Genomic DNA, 15,503 nt, shown 5'->3' on the forward strand with positions numbered 1-15,503 from the left:
CTTGGGAATATACTCATGGACACTTGGGAATGCACTCATGGACACTTGGGAATGTACTCATGGACACTTGGGGATGCACTCATGGACACTTGGGAATATACTCATGGACACTTGGGAATATACTCATGGACACTTGGGAATGCACTCATGGACACTTGGGAATGCACTCATGGACACTTGGGGATGCACTCATGGACACTTGGGGATGCACTCATGGACACTTGGGAATGCACTCATGGACACTTGGGAATGTACTCATGGACACTTGGGAATATACTCATGGACACTTGGGAATGCACTCATGGACACTTGGGAATGCACTCATGGACACTTGGGAATGTACTCATGGACACTTGGGAATGCACTCATGGACACTTGGGGATGCACTCATGGACACTTGGGAATGTACTCATGGACACTTGGGAATGCACTCATGGACACTTGGGAATGTACTCATGGACACTTGGGGATGTACTCATGGACACTTGGGGATGCACTCATGGACACTTGGGAATGCACTCATGGACACTTGGGGATGCACTCATGGACACTTGGGAATTTACTCATGGACACTTGGGGATGCACTCATGGACACTTGGGAATATACTCATGGACACTTGGGAATGCACTCATGGACACTTGGGAATGTATTCATGGACACTTGGGAATGCATTCATGGACACTTGGGAATGTACTCATGGACACTTGGGAATGTACTCATGGACACTTGGGAATGTACTCATGGACACTTGGGAATGTATTCATGGACACTTGGGAATGTACTCATGGACACTTGGGGATGCACTCATGGACACTTGGGAATATACTCATGGACACTTGGGAATATACTCATGGACACTTGGGAATGCACTCATGGACACTTGGGAATGCACTCATGGACACTTGGGGATGCACTCATGGACACTTGGGAATGCACTCATGGACACTTGGGAATGTACTCATGGACACTTGGGAATGCACTCATGGACGCTTGGGAATATACTCATGGACACTTGGGAATATACTCATGGACACTTGGGAATGCACTCATGGACACTTGGGAATATACTCATGGACACTTGGGAATATACTCATGGACACTTGGGAATGCACTCATGGTCACTTGGGAATGCACTCATGGACACTTGGGGATGCACTCATGGACACTTGGGAATGTACTCATGGACACTTGGGAATGTACTCATGGACACTTGGGAATGTATTCATGGACACTTGGGAATGTACTCATGGACACTTGGGGATGCACTCATGGACACTTGGGAATATACTCATGGACACTTGGGAATATACTCATGGACACTTGGGAATGCACTCATGGTCACTTGGGAATGCACTCATAGACACTTGGGGATGCACTCATGGACACTTGGGGATGCACTCATGGACACTTGGGAATGTACTCATGGACACTTGGGGATGCACTCATGGACACTTGGGAATATACTCATGGACACTTGGGAATATACTCATGGACACTTGGGAATGCACTCATGGACACTTGGGAATATACTCATGGACACTTGGGAATATACTCATGGACACTTGGGAATGCACTCATGGTCACTTGGGAATGCACTCATGGACACTTGGGGATGCACTCATGGACACTTGGGAATGCACTCATGGACACTTGGGAATGTACTCATGGACACTTGGGAATGCACTCATGGACACTTGGGAATGTACTCATGGACACTTGGGGATGCACTCATGGACACTTGGGAATGCACTCATGGACACTTGGGAATGCACTCATGGACACTTGGGGATGCACTCATGGACACTTGGGAATGCACTCATGGACACTTGGGGATGTACTCATGGACACTTGGGGATGCACTCCTGGACACTTGGGAATGCACTCATGGACACTTGGGGATGCACTCATGGACACTTGGGAATTTACTCATGGACACTTGGGGATGCACTCATGGACACTTGGGAATATACTCATGGACACTTGGGAATGCACTCATGGACACTTGGGAATGTATTCATGGACACTTGGGAATGTACTCATGGACACTTGGGAATGCACTCATGGACACTTGGGAATGTACTCATGGACACTTGGGGATGCACTCATGGACACTTGGGAATTTACTCATGGACACTTGGGGATGCACTCATGGACACTTGGGAATATACTCATGGACACTTGGGAATGCACTCATGGACACTTGGGAATGTACTCATGGACACTTGGGAATGTACTCATGGACACTTGGGAATGCACTCATGGACACTTGGGAATGTACTCATGGACACTTGGGGATGCACTCATGGACACTTGGGAATATACTCATGGACACTTGGGAATGCACTCATGGACACTTGGGGATGCACTCATGGACACTTGGGAATGCACTCATGGACACTTGGGAATGTACTCATGGACACTTGGGAATGCACTCATGGACACTTGGGGATGCACTCATGGACACTTGGGGATGCACTCATGGACACTTGGGAATGCACTCATGGACACTTGGGAATGCACTCATGGACACTTGGGAATATACTCATGGACACTTGGGAATGTACTCATGGACACTTGGGAATGTATTCATGGACACTTGGGAATGCACTCATGGACACTTGGGAATGTATTCATGGACACTTGGGAATGCACTCATGGACACTTGGGAATGTATTCATGGACACTTGGGAATGTACTCATGGACACTTGGGAATGTATTCATGGACACTTGGGAATGTACTCATGGACACTTGGGAATGTACTCATGGACACTTGGGGATGCACTCATGGACACTTGGGAATGTATTCATGGACACTTGGGAATGCACTCATGGACACTTGGGAATGCACTCATGGACACTTGGGAATGTACTCATGGACACTTGGGAATGTATTCATTCATAGGAATGTATCCCTATTCCCCATTGCTTGGAATTTTCCCCACGGATGGTTTCATTCTTCACGGTTTGGGGCTGATAAGGTCCTTCCCCCAAATGTGGAGAGCCGTGTAGGCATCCTTGAGAAGGGATACTGTCCGTGGGATGCTGAGACCTACAGAGCTGTCAACCAGATCGAACATGAAACTAGCAGGTCACCCAGAGGGATATGAAACAGAGGCTAAAAACGTGTGCTTGAAAACCTAAAGTCAATGGATTTAATGCAGTGTCTGTTCACTTGACTCCAGCCCTTCTGAAAGCCTCTGCGTCTTTGCCTTCTGGATCATATGACAATTTTTCTTTCAATCCCTGCTTCCTCTTTTCCCTCCCACCCAATGTGTCAGTTCTGAAGTCAGAAGGTCCTCTCACCCTTTTAAGGAGAACAGAGCTGAACAGTGGTTAGTCACCTCCTAGATCAGACCACAGTTCTAGATCATTTCAGGTCACACCCGTTGGAACTGCTGCACATCTAGCCTTGGACCCCAGCAGTGCCTAACACGGCAGCTCTCTAACAAAGGAAACCACAGCCCGGCCACTGAAGGTTGCCGCCCGAGGGAAGGAGAGAAAGAAATGGGCGCTGGTTACAAGCCTGCACCTTTCTACACCGACTCAGGGGTAGCAGAGGCCAGATGAGAGTGGCCTGGAGTGGAGACAGCTAACTAGGATAAAGGGAGAAACATGCAAGAATGTTCTGGAAGGCCAACGGAAAGAAAGGCAATAACCAAAGGGCGTCCTGTCCTAGTTGTCATCTGGTTCCATCAGCTCTTAAGGAAACTTCTGGAAATCCTGGCCTGGGAGAAAGAATTTATTCCTTTTTTAAAAATTTTATTTATGTATTTATTTTTGGCTGCGTTGGGTTTTTGTTGCTGTGTGTGGGCCTTCTCTAGTTGTGTGAGCGGGGGCTACTCTTGGCTGCGGTGCGCGGGCTCCAGGCGCGCAGGCTTCAGGAGTTGTGGCATGCGGCCTCAGTAGTTGTGGCATGTGGGCTCAGTAGTTGTGGTGCATGGGCTTAGTTGCTCCGCGGCGTGTGGGATCTTCCCGGACCAGGTCTCGAACCCATGTCCCCTGCATTGGCAGGCGGATTCTTAACTGCTGCGCCACCAGGGACGTCCTATTCCTATTGTTTTTATGAGGGTTTTACACTTTTAGATTCTTATTTTGTAGTATTATAGGCTTTCCAAATCAGACATATCTTTATAATTCTTGCACCTACACAAATGTTTCATTGTTCTCTAGGTGCTAGGAAACTAGGCCAGTTGCCCCCCAAAAAGAGGGTGGAATATTAGAGGACTCAGAATGCACCATCGCCAACTTTTTTTTTTTTTCCACTGAATTTCTGGCAATGCAAGACCCTGCCCGCACATGGATTGCAGTTGTTCTGCTCTGATAGGGATACTGACGGGAAAGCAGAGTTGGAGAGGCAGGATGAGGCAGTTCTTGGAAGACTGTGAACACCAGGGAGAAGCTGCACGTGCAGAACTTGGGGAATTGGGCAAACAGAGGATGCGGGGAGGAGGGCTGTACCATGCAGTGAGAGTGGAGGGTGTAGAAAGGAAGCAGACTGGAAAGCCCTAGAGACGCAATGATAAAAGTCACTCAACCATTAAAAAAAATCAAATTAGTAGTCCCTATAAAATTAATTTCTATGAAATAACCATTTTCATATACACAAATAAATCCCAACTTCACCCTGAATGTCAACAACAACAAAGGAAAATTCTATGGAATAAATGTAATAAGAAATGTGCAAAACTTAACCCATGCAAATGTATATCTTTCAAACATTTCTGAACGGCGCAAAAATTAGATTTGAACAAATTAAGAAAATCGCCTTATCCTTAGACAGAGTGACTCAGCATCACAAACACGTCAGCTCTTCGTAGGCTAGTTTATAAACGTACCCCAGTCCTCCAAGTACACCAACAAGCTTTTCTTCTCCTTTTTTTTTTAAACTTTTTATTTTATATTGGAGTATAGTCGATTAACAACGTTGTGATAGTTTCAGGTGCACGGCAAAGGGACTCAGCCATACATATACATGTATCCATTCTCCCCCAAACTCCCCCCCATCCAGGCTGCCATATAACATTGAGCAGAGTTCCCTGTGCTATACAGTAGGTCCTTGTTGGTTATCCATTTTCAATATAGCAGTGTGTACATGTCAATCCCAAACTCCCTGACTATCCCTTCCCCCCATCCTTCCCCCCGGTAACCCTAAGTTCATTCTGCAAGTCTGTGAGTCTGTTTCTGTTTTGTTAATAAGTTCATTTGTATCATTTCTTTTTAGATTCCGCATATAAGGGATATCATACGATATTTCTCTTTCTCTGTCTGACTTACTTCACTCTGTATGCCAGTCTGCAGGTCCATCCATGTTGCTGCAAATGGCATTATTTCATTCTTTTTAATGGCTGAGCAATATTCCACTGTATATATGTATTACGTCTTCTTTATCCATTCCTCTGTCGATGGACATTTAGGTTGCTTCCAGGTCTTGGCTATTGTAAACAGTGCTGCAATGAACACTGGGGTGCAAGTATCCTTTTGGACCATGTTTTTCTCAGGGTATACGCCCAGGAGTGGGATTGCTGGATCACATGGCAGCTCTATTTTTAGCTTTCTAAGGAACCTCTATACTGTTCTCCATAGTGGCTGCACCAATTTACATTCCCACCAACAGTGCGGGAGGGTTCCCTTCTCTCCACACCCTCTCCAGCATTTATTGTTTGTGGATTTTTTGATGATGGCCATTCTGACTGGTGTGAGGTGATACCTCATTGTAGTTCTGATTTGCATTTCTCTAATAATTAGTGATGTTGAACATCCTTTCATGTGCCTCTTGGCCATCTGTATATCTTCTTCGGAGAAACGTCTATTTAGGTCTTCTGCCCATTTTTTGATTGGGTTGTTTGTTTTGATGATATTAAGCCTCATGAGCTGTTTGTAAATTTTGGAGACCAATCCCTTGTCAGTCACACCATCTGCAAATATTTTCTCCCAATCCGTGGGGTGTCTTTTTGTTTTTTTTATGGTTTCCTTTGCTGTGCAAAAGCTTTTGAGTTTAACAAGCTTTTCTTCTGGAAATAGACAAGCTGATACTAAGCTCCATATGGAAAAATAAAAATATAAGAATACCTAGGAAAACACACAAAGAGAAGAGCTATGCGGGTAGCGGGGACAAGCCCAACCAGAAATTAAAACACACCATACAGCCTCTGAGTCATCAGGAAATAAAGCCTCGATGCGTCTGCTTATTATGACAGAAGAAACACAAGAAGGATTGGCCGTATTTCACAGGCATTTAAAAGTAGTGGGATATTATAAACCATGTGATTTCCATGTGAATGGGTGCATTTGGGAGAAGAGAAGCTTTTGCTATGGCATAGGGTCAGTAGCTGCTAAACTTATAAAGTGAAAATTTAATAAGGAGCATGATATGCACAAACTCTCAAAGTACCTCCCCACAAACCAGTGATTAATTACAAAGGGCAAATAACAGCTTTACTCTGGAGAAACCTGGGGCATGCCGAATTAACCAAGTTAGGAAAGCCCAAATCACCAAAAAGGAGAAACAAGGACAATATGGCTTGAGTGGTATTCCACCCCAAAATGTACAGCTTGCATCTAACCAGGAAGTGGTTTGGGCAAACCTCCTATTCTGTGTGTATCACGCTTCCTTTCTCTGCAGGGTCTCCCCTTCCTCAGGAGCCCTCAGTCACCTCTCTCATCAACCCCAGTATGACCAAGGCTGTAAAGGAAGGAACCCAACATCTCCATTCGTGCGCTTGTTTTAAATCTCATTAATCCAAACAGGACTCCGTGATCTAGGAGCATTTGGAGATGAACACGAACCACTTAAGTGTGGGGAGAGGAAACACCTTGGGCAGGAACCATTGATCTTCTGACCGTCCAGCTCGAAACCCAGCATCGGGCTCTCGGCACTTGACGGCATATCTGGACCGTGTCTGGAGCACACATCTGGGGTTTATGACGGGCAGAAATTGTTTTCTAAAAAAGGAGACGTCATGCGTCTTATTTAGGATGGCAACAGAGACTGACGTGTAGGGAAATAGCTGTTCTGCTTCCTGTGAAACCTTTAGTGTTGAAACCCGCGCTGGGGGTGATGGGCACTTGCCCGGGGCGTCCTCTTAGTCGGCGTGGCCTCCCAGGCTCTGTCTTCTTGTCCCTCTACTCAGCCGGGGTGGGCAGGAAAGTCTTCGCGATTTCGAAACTCACCACCTGCTCTACCTTACTCCGCGAGGAAGGATACTGAGTCCTATTTGTAGTACTATCATTTTGTACTCTTAGGATGAGCCTTGAATTTCCCTTTAAGATCCCCCCAAGGCACCTTCTAAGTGGTGGGGATGGGGAGACGGCCCTGGATTACCCGGGGGGGGGGCCCATGTTACCACCAAGGTCCTGATGAGTGAAAGAGCGAGGCAGAGGGGCCAGAGCCAAGGTCGATGGGACTCGGAAGCAGAAGTTGGAGAGACGTGCCTGCTGGCTTGGAAGATGGGAGGGTTTGAGTCAAGGGACATGGCAGCCTGCAGAAGCTTGAACACGTGAGGGAATGAATTCCACCCCAGAGCTCTCAGGAGCAACACAGCCTGACAACAACTTGACTTTAACACAAGGGTTTCCATTTGGACTTCTGACCTCCAGAATGTAAAGGTAATAAATCTGTGTTGCTTTAACCCATGGACTTGTAGTGGTTGCCACGGCAGCAACAGGAAACAAATACACTGAATATTTCTGGGGTTGATTGCTGGTGGTCGTTGTTCAGTTGTTCGTTTGTTTGCCAATCTGAGCTCTGCAAGCTCAGGGTTTGAATCTGTCATGTCCAAGGATGTACTTCTAAGCCAGGCACATTGCAAATACCCAATAAATATGTGTTGATGCTTGGGTCAAAAAGGACTTCAGGCCACGAAGGCAGCAGCTTATGGGTCAAGTGAGGCCTCAGACGTGGTCAGATATGTCTGCAGAAGCCCGCTGCCCACTCCAGCCTGAGCCCTGTGGAAACGAGGGCCAGGCTCCTGGGGAGGGGCAGTTCCCCTTCCTGTGGGGCTGCTGACGTGACAGCCCCGTGACGGGGAGGACCAGCCTCCCGGGGGACACACCCTCGGGTCTCCGTCCCGAGGGCACCGTGGTCTCCTCCATCTGCACCGCCTGGACCACAGGGACGAGACGCCATGACCCCCAGCCTCACGGCCCTGCTCTGCCTCGGTGAGATGGAGGAGGGGAGGGGAAGCCCTAGGCACGGAGGGACCCCCCCCACAGCCAGGCTGCTCCGTCAGGAGCCCCCAGGACTCAGGAGGCTCACGGGGAGGAGAGGCGCTGCTCAGGGTTCAGGGCAAATCTCTCACAGGGGTCTCTCTTCCAGGGCTGCGTGTGGGCCTGAGGACCCACGTGCAGGCAGGTGAGTCTGTCCCCAGGTGTCCCAGCTCCCTCCTGCTCATGGGGACAAGGGGCCACCCCCAGGCAATGGGGATGGGGAACAGCGGTTCTGGGCTGAAGGAGGGGGAGTCTGGGAGGTTTGGGGCTGAGAGCTGGGGACCTGGGGGGTGAGGATGCCTTGTGACCCAGCCTCTGACGTCCTTCCAGGAACCCTCCCCAAACCCACCATCTGGGCTGAGCCAGGCTCTGTGATCCCCTCGGGGAGCCCCGTGACCATCTGGTGTCAGGGGACCCTGGGGGCCTGGGAGTTCCGTTTGGATAAAGAGGGAAGCTCAGCTCCCTGGGACAGACAGTCCCCACTGGAGCCCAGGGACAAGGGCAAGTTCTCCATCCCACACATGACACAGCCCGACGCAGGGAGATACCACTGTTATTATCTCAGCCCCACTGGCTGGTCAGAGCGCAGTGACCCCCTGGAGCTGGTGGTGACAGGTGAGAGGACACTCGGGGGTCCCGGCCTCAGGCTCTGCCCTCAGGAAGGGGGTCTGCTCTCAGGGGTGTGTCCCTCTCACAGCCCAGCCCTGGGGGAGGGAAGGGGGGTGTGAGCCCCATTTCACAAGCTCCCTCCTTCTCTCCTAGGGGTCCACAACAAACCCACCCTCTCAGCCCTGCCGAGCCCTGTGGTGACCTCGGGAGGGACCGTGACCCTCCAGTGTAGCTCATGGCAGGGATGGGACGGGTTCATTCTGACTAAGGAAGGAGAACCCAAGTCCTCTGGGATCCTGGAAGCATGGCGAAGCCCCTATGGGCAGACCCAGGCCTTGCTCTCTGTGGGTCCCGTGACCCCCAGCCACAGGTGGACGCTCAGATGCCACGGCTTTAACAGGGACACCCCCCACGTGTGGTCGGCCCCCAGTGACCCCCTGGAGCTCCTGGTCACAGGTGAGGAAGTCCCACCCTGGCCTCACACACTTTGAGGCACGAGACAGATTATTAGATGCTTTTCTCCCAGGATTGTCCCAGATGAGAGGGTGGGGTGAGGGGAGAGTGGGGCGCACAGGACAGAGACACAGAGTGTGAGCGACAGTGAGGCCTGCGGACCAGGACGGGAGAAGGGGCTTCACGGGAGGAACCAGCCCCTACAGCCCAGGGTTGGTCTTCCCCCAGGTGTGTCTGGGAAGCCCTCCCTCCTGACCCCGCAGGGCCCTGTCGTGGCCTCTGGACAGAGCCTGACCCTCCAGTGTCGCTCTGACGTCGGCTACGACAGATTCGCTCTGTCCCAGGAGGGGGGACAGGCCCTCCCCCAGCGCCCTGGCCGGCAGCCCCAGGCTGGGCTCTCGCAGGCCGACTTCCCCCTGGGCCCGGTGACCAGCACCCACGGGGGCCGGTACAGATGCTACGGTGGGCACAACCCCTCCTCCGAGTGGTCGGCCCCCAGTGACCCCCTGGACGTCCTGGTGGCAGGTGAGGAGCCAGCGGGTCGGTAAGGGACCCAGACTCTGCACAGGCCCTGCCGGGGGAGCCCCAGGTGGTGATGCTGGGACCAGGCGTGCGGGGTCCCCAGGGAGGGAGAGAGACAGAGAGAGACGGGGGTGGGCAGGGAGAGGGAGAGACTCAGAGAAAACAGAGACAGACAGCGATGAGGGGCCTCAGGGAGGCCCTGCTGAGTCGCAGTTCAGAACCAGGGGGGCGGGCAGCCCCTCACCCCCCTTCCTCTCTCTAGGATGGTTCCCTGACACGCCCTCCCTCTCGGTGCAGCCGGGCCCCGTGGTGACCTCAGGCGAGAACGTGACCCTGCTGTGTCAGTCAGGGAGCAGGACGGACACTTTCCTTCTGTCCAAGGAGGGGTCAGCCCGTTCCCCACTGCGTCTTAGATCAAAGTACCGAGGTCGGCATTTCCAGGCCGAATTCTCCATGAGTCCTGTGACCTCAGCCCACAGTGGGACCTACAGGTGCTACAGCTCACTCAGCAGTAACCGCTACCTGCTGTCACACGCCAGTGTCCCCCTGGAGCTCGTGGTCTCAGGTGAGGGGCCCCAGCCCTGTCCCCTCTGTGTCCCTGCTGTCAGCTCTGAAGGTGGCCCCCTGTCTAGCATAGGAGTGAGGGGGGCTCCAAAGGAGAGTCAAGGGAGGGTCATCCGGAGGGGGGTCCACCCTGCAGAGGGACGGAGGGAAACAAGGCCCTCCTGTCCCTGTTCCTTCTCACGTCCGGTCACTAGACTTCTCAGATGGGAGGAGGGGGAAAGCCAAGGGCAGCCCCAGAGCAGATACAGGACACGAGTGTGAGCCGCGTGTGCGCAGAGGGGGGGGTCCCAGGGAAGCCACAGCCCCTCACCCAACTACAGGCATTTTCCCAGGATCCTCTGGGGACACCACCACCCACACACAGGGCCCAATTCAAGAGCTGGTGAGTCACTGGGGCTCTCTCCAGTACGTGGACACCTGGCCCCAGGCCTGTCCCTTGAGGTCCTCAGCTGCTCTAAATCCTGACCCAATCTCAGCACAGCTTGTGTCCCAGGGGGGCTGGGCGTCAGGTAGAGATGCTGGAGCGACCACAGGCTCCCGGGGCTCTGAGGCTGGTGGATGAAGGGGGGGGCGCCGTGGAGAGGGAATGTCGGGGGCCATCCTGGGGGAGAGCAGTGGGCTGATGTGGGGAGAAGCAGCCCCCGACCCTTCCCTCCTGTCCTGACCCCCAGGAGGCTCTGAAGTTGGGCTCCTTCCCCCCACGGAGCCAGGCCCGCAGACGGGTGAGTGAGGGTCTGTGGGACATGGTGCTGGGTCCAGGGGGGCAGGGCTGAGTTATGCCCTTGGTTCAGGCACCTGTGGAGACGCTGACTTGGACCCCCTTCCCCTGCCTGGGCCTCAGTTTCTCCAAGTGTAAAATTAGAGAATCGTGGCCCAGAGCTTAGATTTCCTTCAGTTCTGACTTCTGGCTGTGACCCCCCAGGAGAGGAGGCCTCACAGGGAGGCCCCTGAGGATGTGACTGTACGGGGGCCTGTCCCCTCCGCTGCAGTGATGGTGGCATTGTACGGGGAGGGGGAGGGAAAGATGAAGAGTCAACTGCACACAGCCGGCCCCTCCCCCAGTCCCTGCTGTGGTGGGGGAGGGGAGGGTAACAAGGAAGGACCTTCGGCTCCAGATGAGACCCTCGGACAGGCCCCCCTGCAGATGAGAAGCCCCCAGAGCACAAAGCTGGTGTCCACCTTGGGCGGGGCGCAGCAGGAGGACAGCTCAGGGAGCCCACAGCCCTGGGTTCCAATCCCAGCTCTGCCACCTCCAGGCTGGGTCACCTGGGGTTTGTGAATTCCCTCTCTGTGCCTCAGTTTCCTCATCTGTAAAATGGGTGGAGTGGGTTAGAGGAGATAAATGCACAGACCCCAGCACAAGTCTGCACACAGTAGGCACTCAATTAAGTGGCATCTTGGGCTCACTCATGACGTCACAGGTGCCCCAGGTCTGAAATGGCACCTGAACGTTCTGATCGGGGTCTCGGTGGCCTTCGTCCTGCTGCTCCTCGTCCTCCTCTTCCTCCTCATCCGACACCGGGGTCAGAGCAGACACAGGAAGTCGGGTGAGTAGGGAACGGGGTGACCCAGGCCCCTGGAGGTGGTGGACTTAGGTCACCAGCCAAAGGGAAACCTAAGAGAGTTTCCCTTAGGTTACTAATTAATAATTAGGTTAAGAGATGGGCAAGGTCAGCTTAGAAAACGATCGTCCAGAGACTGAAACTCAAAAATCTAGAAAGAAAACACGTACTGTCAGCTGACATGTATAATTCAAGGTATCTTCCTCCTTTTCAATCTCATGAACTGTTGAAACATGTACGCAAGTATGAGTTCAGGCCTCCTTCTTTCCTCCTGAATCCCGTGTGAGGGGCGGGGGGCGGGGGTCGTAACAGTCGCAGGGCCGAGCCTCAGTCATCTGCCCCTGCCCAGGGCGAGGCTGATTTCCACCCTCCCGCAGGGGCTACAGACCCACAGCCCAAGGACAGAGGCCTGCAGAGCAGGTAACTCCCGCCCCGAAGACCCCCAGGCCCACCCCGCCCGCAGCTCCCCCTCATTCTCCCCCTAACACGCCCGCCTCCTCCCCAGCTCCTGCCCAGCCGCCGCCGCCCAGGACCAGGCCCTCTGTGAGCAGAAGAGGACGGGGTGGGGGACAGAGGGTCCTGGAGGCGGTGGGGGAGGGGAAGGCTGGGACGGGGTGGGCTCAGGGGGTGCGGACTGAAACCCCACACGTCCCCTCACCCCTGGGTCTCAGTGGCCCCTTCTGGGTGCACTGCGGGGGCTCCAGCCCTGAGGGACCTCAGGGAATCCCGCCAAGCGATACACACCCTGTTCCGCCCCAGCAGATGCTGCCGTGAAGGACACACAGCCTGAGGAGGGGGTGCAGCTGGACCAGCCGGTGAGACCCCTGCTCCTGTGCCGGCCACCAAAGACCTTCTTGTTGCCAAACTCAGTCCAGTGGACACGTCTCTGCCCTCACGTCCCAGCTCCAGCAGCGTCCCGCACTGACCTCTCCTTCCGGGCTTCCTGGGTCGTCCTGCTGTGCCTCCACCCCTCCTGTTTCCTTGTGACCTCATGGCCCCTCCTTCGGGGTCCCCTTTCCTGACTCCTCGTCCTCTGTCTGACCTTCTGGCATTGCAGACAAGTCCCACGTCTCAAGAGGATTTGTGAATAAGTGAATCACCTGAAAGTCCCCAGGCCCCCCTTCCTTCGTTCACCCAAAAGTGGTGCACAAGGAGAGCACATCCCCCGGCTCCCTGTAGGTGCTGCAGGTGCAGCAGGGAGCTCACCTGGTGGGGGAGACAGACTATATGTAAAGAAGCAGGTAGCGTCCTAGAATGCAAGGTCAAGATAAGGAAAGTAAAGCAAGAGAAGGTGACAGAGTGCATGGTGGGGGGGCAGCAAGTGCAAAGGTCCTGAGGCAGGGACATGCTTTTGCCGGAAGATGGCCGTGCGGCTGGAGCCAAATGAGCAAGAGAGATAACGTGTTAATACAGAAATCAGAACTGCAGAAAGAATCCAGAGGCTCCAAGGTGTTAGGAGGTCCCCGGAGTTTCCATCAGGAAAGTGACCTGATCTAAGGTTTTAAAGCATCACTCTGGCAACACAGCGGAAAGCTGACGGGAGGAGATCACAGCGGATCCAGGAAGTCCCCTTTCTGTCCCACTCTCTCCCTCCAGCAGAACAGGCAGGATGCAGACCCCCAGGAGGGGACGTACGCCCAGGTGTACCACTCAAGATCAAGACTAAGGCAGGGGGTGGCCACCTCTCCTTCCTCCCTGTCAGGGAGATTGCTGGACACGAAGGACAGACAAGCGGAAGAGGACGGGCAGAGGGACAGTCAGGTGGGTCCCATCCTGTCCCGGCCCCCAGGCCTCCCCCACCCCAACCACACACCCTCCCTCTCCCCCACCGCAGGCCGCCGCATCTGAAGCCCCCCAGGATGTGACCTATGCCCAGCTGAACCACTCGACCTTCAGACGGGAGACTGCACCCCCTGCCCCCCAGTCAGGGGAGCCCCCAGCAGAGCCCAGCGTGTATGCTGCTCTCGCCGTCCGCTAGCTCAGGAAGGACCCAGACCCCACGCTCCAGGAAGGAAGACTGCACGGACCCCGGAAGGCACAGGAGCTGCCCGCAGTGGACACCACCTAACGACCATCAGACAGCCTGGACTCCCAACACAGACCACCAGGAGCCCCTGGGACCCTTTGGCAGTCACCTGATTCTACCCTCAAAGATAACTAACATCCTTACATTTTAGAAAAATAGCAACAGACTTCTCAATTACCAATGATTTTGAAAAAGAATAGCAAATTATTCCAAATGAAGGTAGAAGCAGGGAAATAACAATGACAAGAGTAGCTACTAATGAGGACAAACAAAAAGTAGAGAAAAATCAATAAAGCCAAAAAACTTCATTCTTGAAAACATTAATCACACGTATAAACCCTAGGCACAATGACCAAGGGAAAAAGAGAGAAGGCATGCTTTACTATTATCATGACGCTACGGCAGATCCTATAGACTTTATATAAATAAAGAATTTTATGAACAATTTATGCCATTATATTAGAAAATGTAGATGAAATGGACAAAAATTCTCAAAAATATAATTTACCAAAATGATGGACATTAGGATAAATAGAAAATCTGGATTGTTGTATATATTAAATATGTTGACTCTGTGATTTAAAATTTTCCCAAAAAGTGAACTCTGAGTCCGGAAAGCTTCACTGGTGAATGCTTCTGAACACGTATGCACTTCTGAAATACACACACACACACACACACACACCAAACTTACACAAGCTTCTGCAGAGAATAGGGAAGGAAAGGAATACTCCCCACAACACCTTTTGTCGGGCCAGAAAAAAATTGAGACCAAAACCTGACAAAGAAACTACAAAATGGGAAAATCACAGGAAGCTCTGTTTTTCTATTTTTTGTTTTCCTAAACAAAATACTCACAAACAAGATTCATTGCTATATTAAATGAGTAATATATCATGAACATGCAGGTATTTTTTTTTAAGGAATGCATGGGTCGTTTCATCCTCAGAAATCAATCAATACAATTCAAACATTAAAAGAAGAAATTTTTAAAATCATCATATCAACAGACGCAAAGCTTTTGATAAAATACATCACCAATTTATAATGAAAAAAACTCAGGAATAAAAGGGAATTTCCTATTATTTGTAAAAGCATCTTTTAAAATCTACAATAGAAATCATTTTTAAAGGTAAAAACGTGCAATCTTTCTGTCTGCAATTGAGACTGAGCCAAGAACGTTCACTATTACCCTTCTATTCAGCAGGCCTGGAAGAACCAACCAATTAAATAAAGAAAAAAAAGTGATAGGCACTGAGGGATGGAATAAAACTGTATTGCTCAAGATTACAAAATTGTGTGAGTGGAAAATCCAAAATAGAATAAGGACCTATTATTCGAATTTGAAAAGAATTTATCTAACGTCACTGGGAACATCATCAATATATAATAATATATATATTGTATAATATATATATATTATACAATATATAATATATATGTCTTCCTATTGCATTTCAGACTTCCAGTTTTGGAGCAGGAGAAAATAGAAGTATGTCTCCCTAACCCCCCACAAAGCACAGTAAAACTCCTGGACTTTACATACACAACAAACATAA

At 51.4% G+C, this 15,503-nt stretch overlaps 1 protein-coding gene across 1 annotated transcript; it reads left to right on the top strand.

Annotated features, from left to right (window-relative positions):
- The first annotated feature begins 8,126 nt into the window (after positions 1-8,126).
- Positions 8,127-14,094, top strand: LOC132354083 (leukocyte immunoglobulin-like receptor subfamily B member 3). Its single transcript, XM_059905698.1, has 13 exons — positions 8,127-8,160; positions 8,318-8,353; positions 8,539-8,823; positions 8,971-9,273; positions 9,499-9,795; positions 10,055-10,357; positions 11,028-11,078; positions 11,787-11,903; positions 12,296-12,338; positions 12,424-12,461; positions 12,681-12,733; positions 13,515-13,679; positions 13,753-14,094. Exons 1-13 carry the CDS (start codon positions 8,127-8,129, stop codon positions 13,894-13,896), a joined length of 1,869 nt encoding a protein of 622 aa, XP_059761681.1. The 3' UTR covers positions 13,897-14,094.
- Positions 14,095-15,503: the final 1,409 nt, after the last annotated feature.

The sequence above is a fragment of the Balaenoptera ricei genome, chromosome 19 (genome assembly GCF_028023285.1).
Source record: "Balaenoptera ricei isolate mBalRic1 chromosome 19, mBalRic1.hap2, whole genome shotgun sequence".
Lineage (NCBI taxonomy): Eukaryota > Metazoa > Chordata > Mammalia > Artiodactyla > Balaenopteridae > Balaenoptera > Balaenoptera ricei.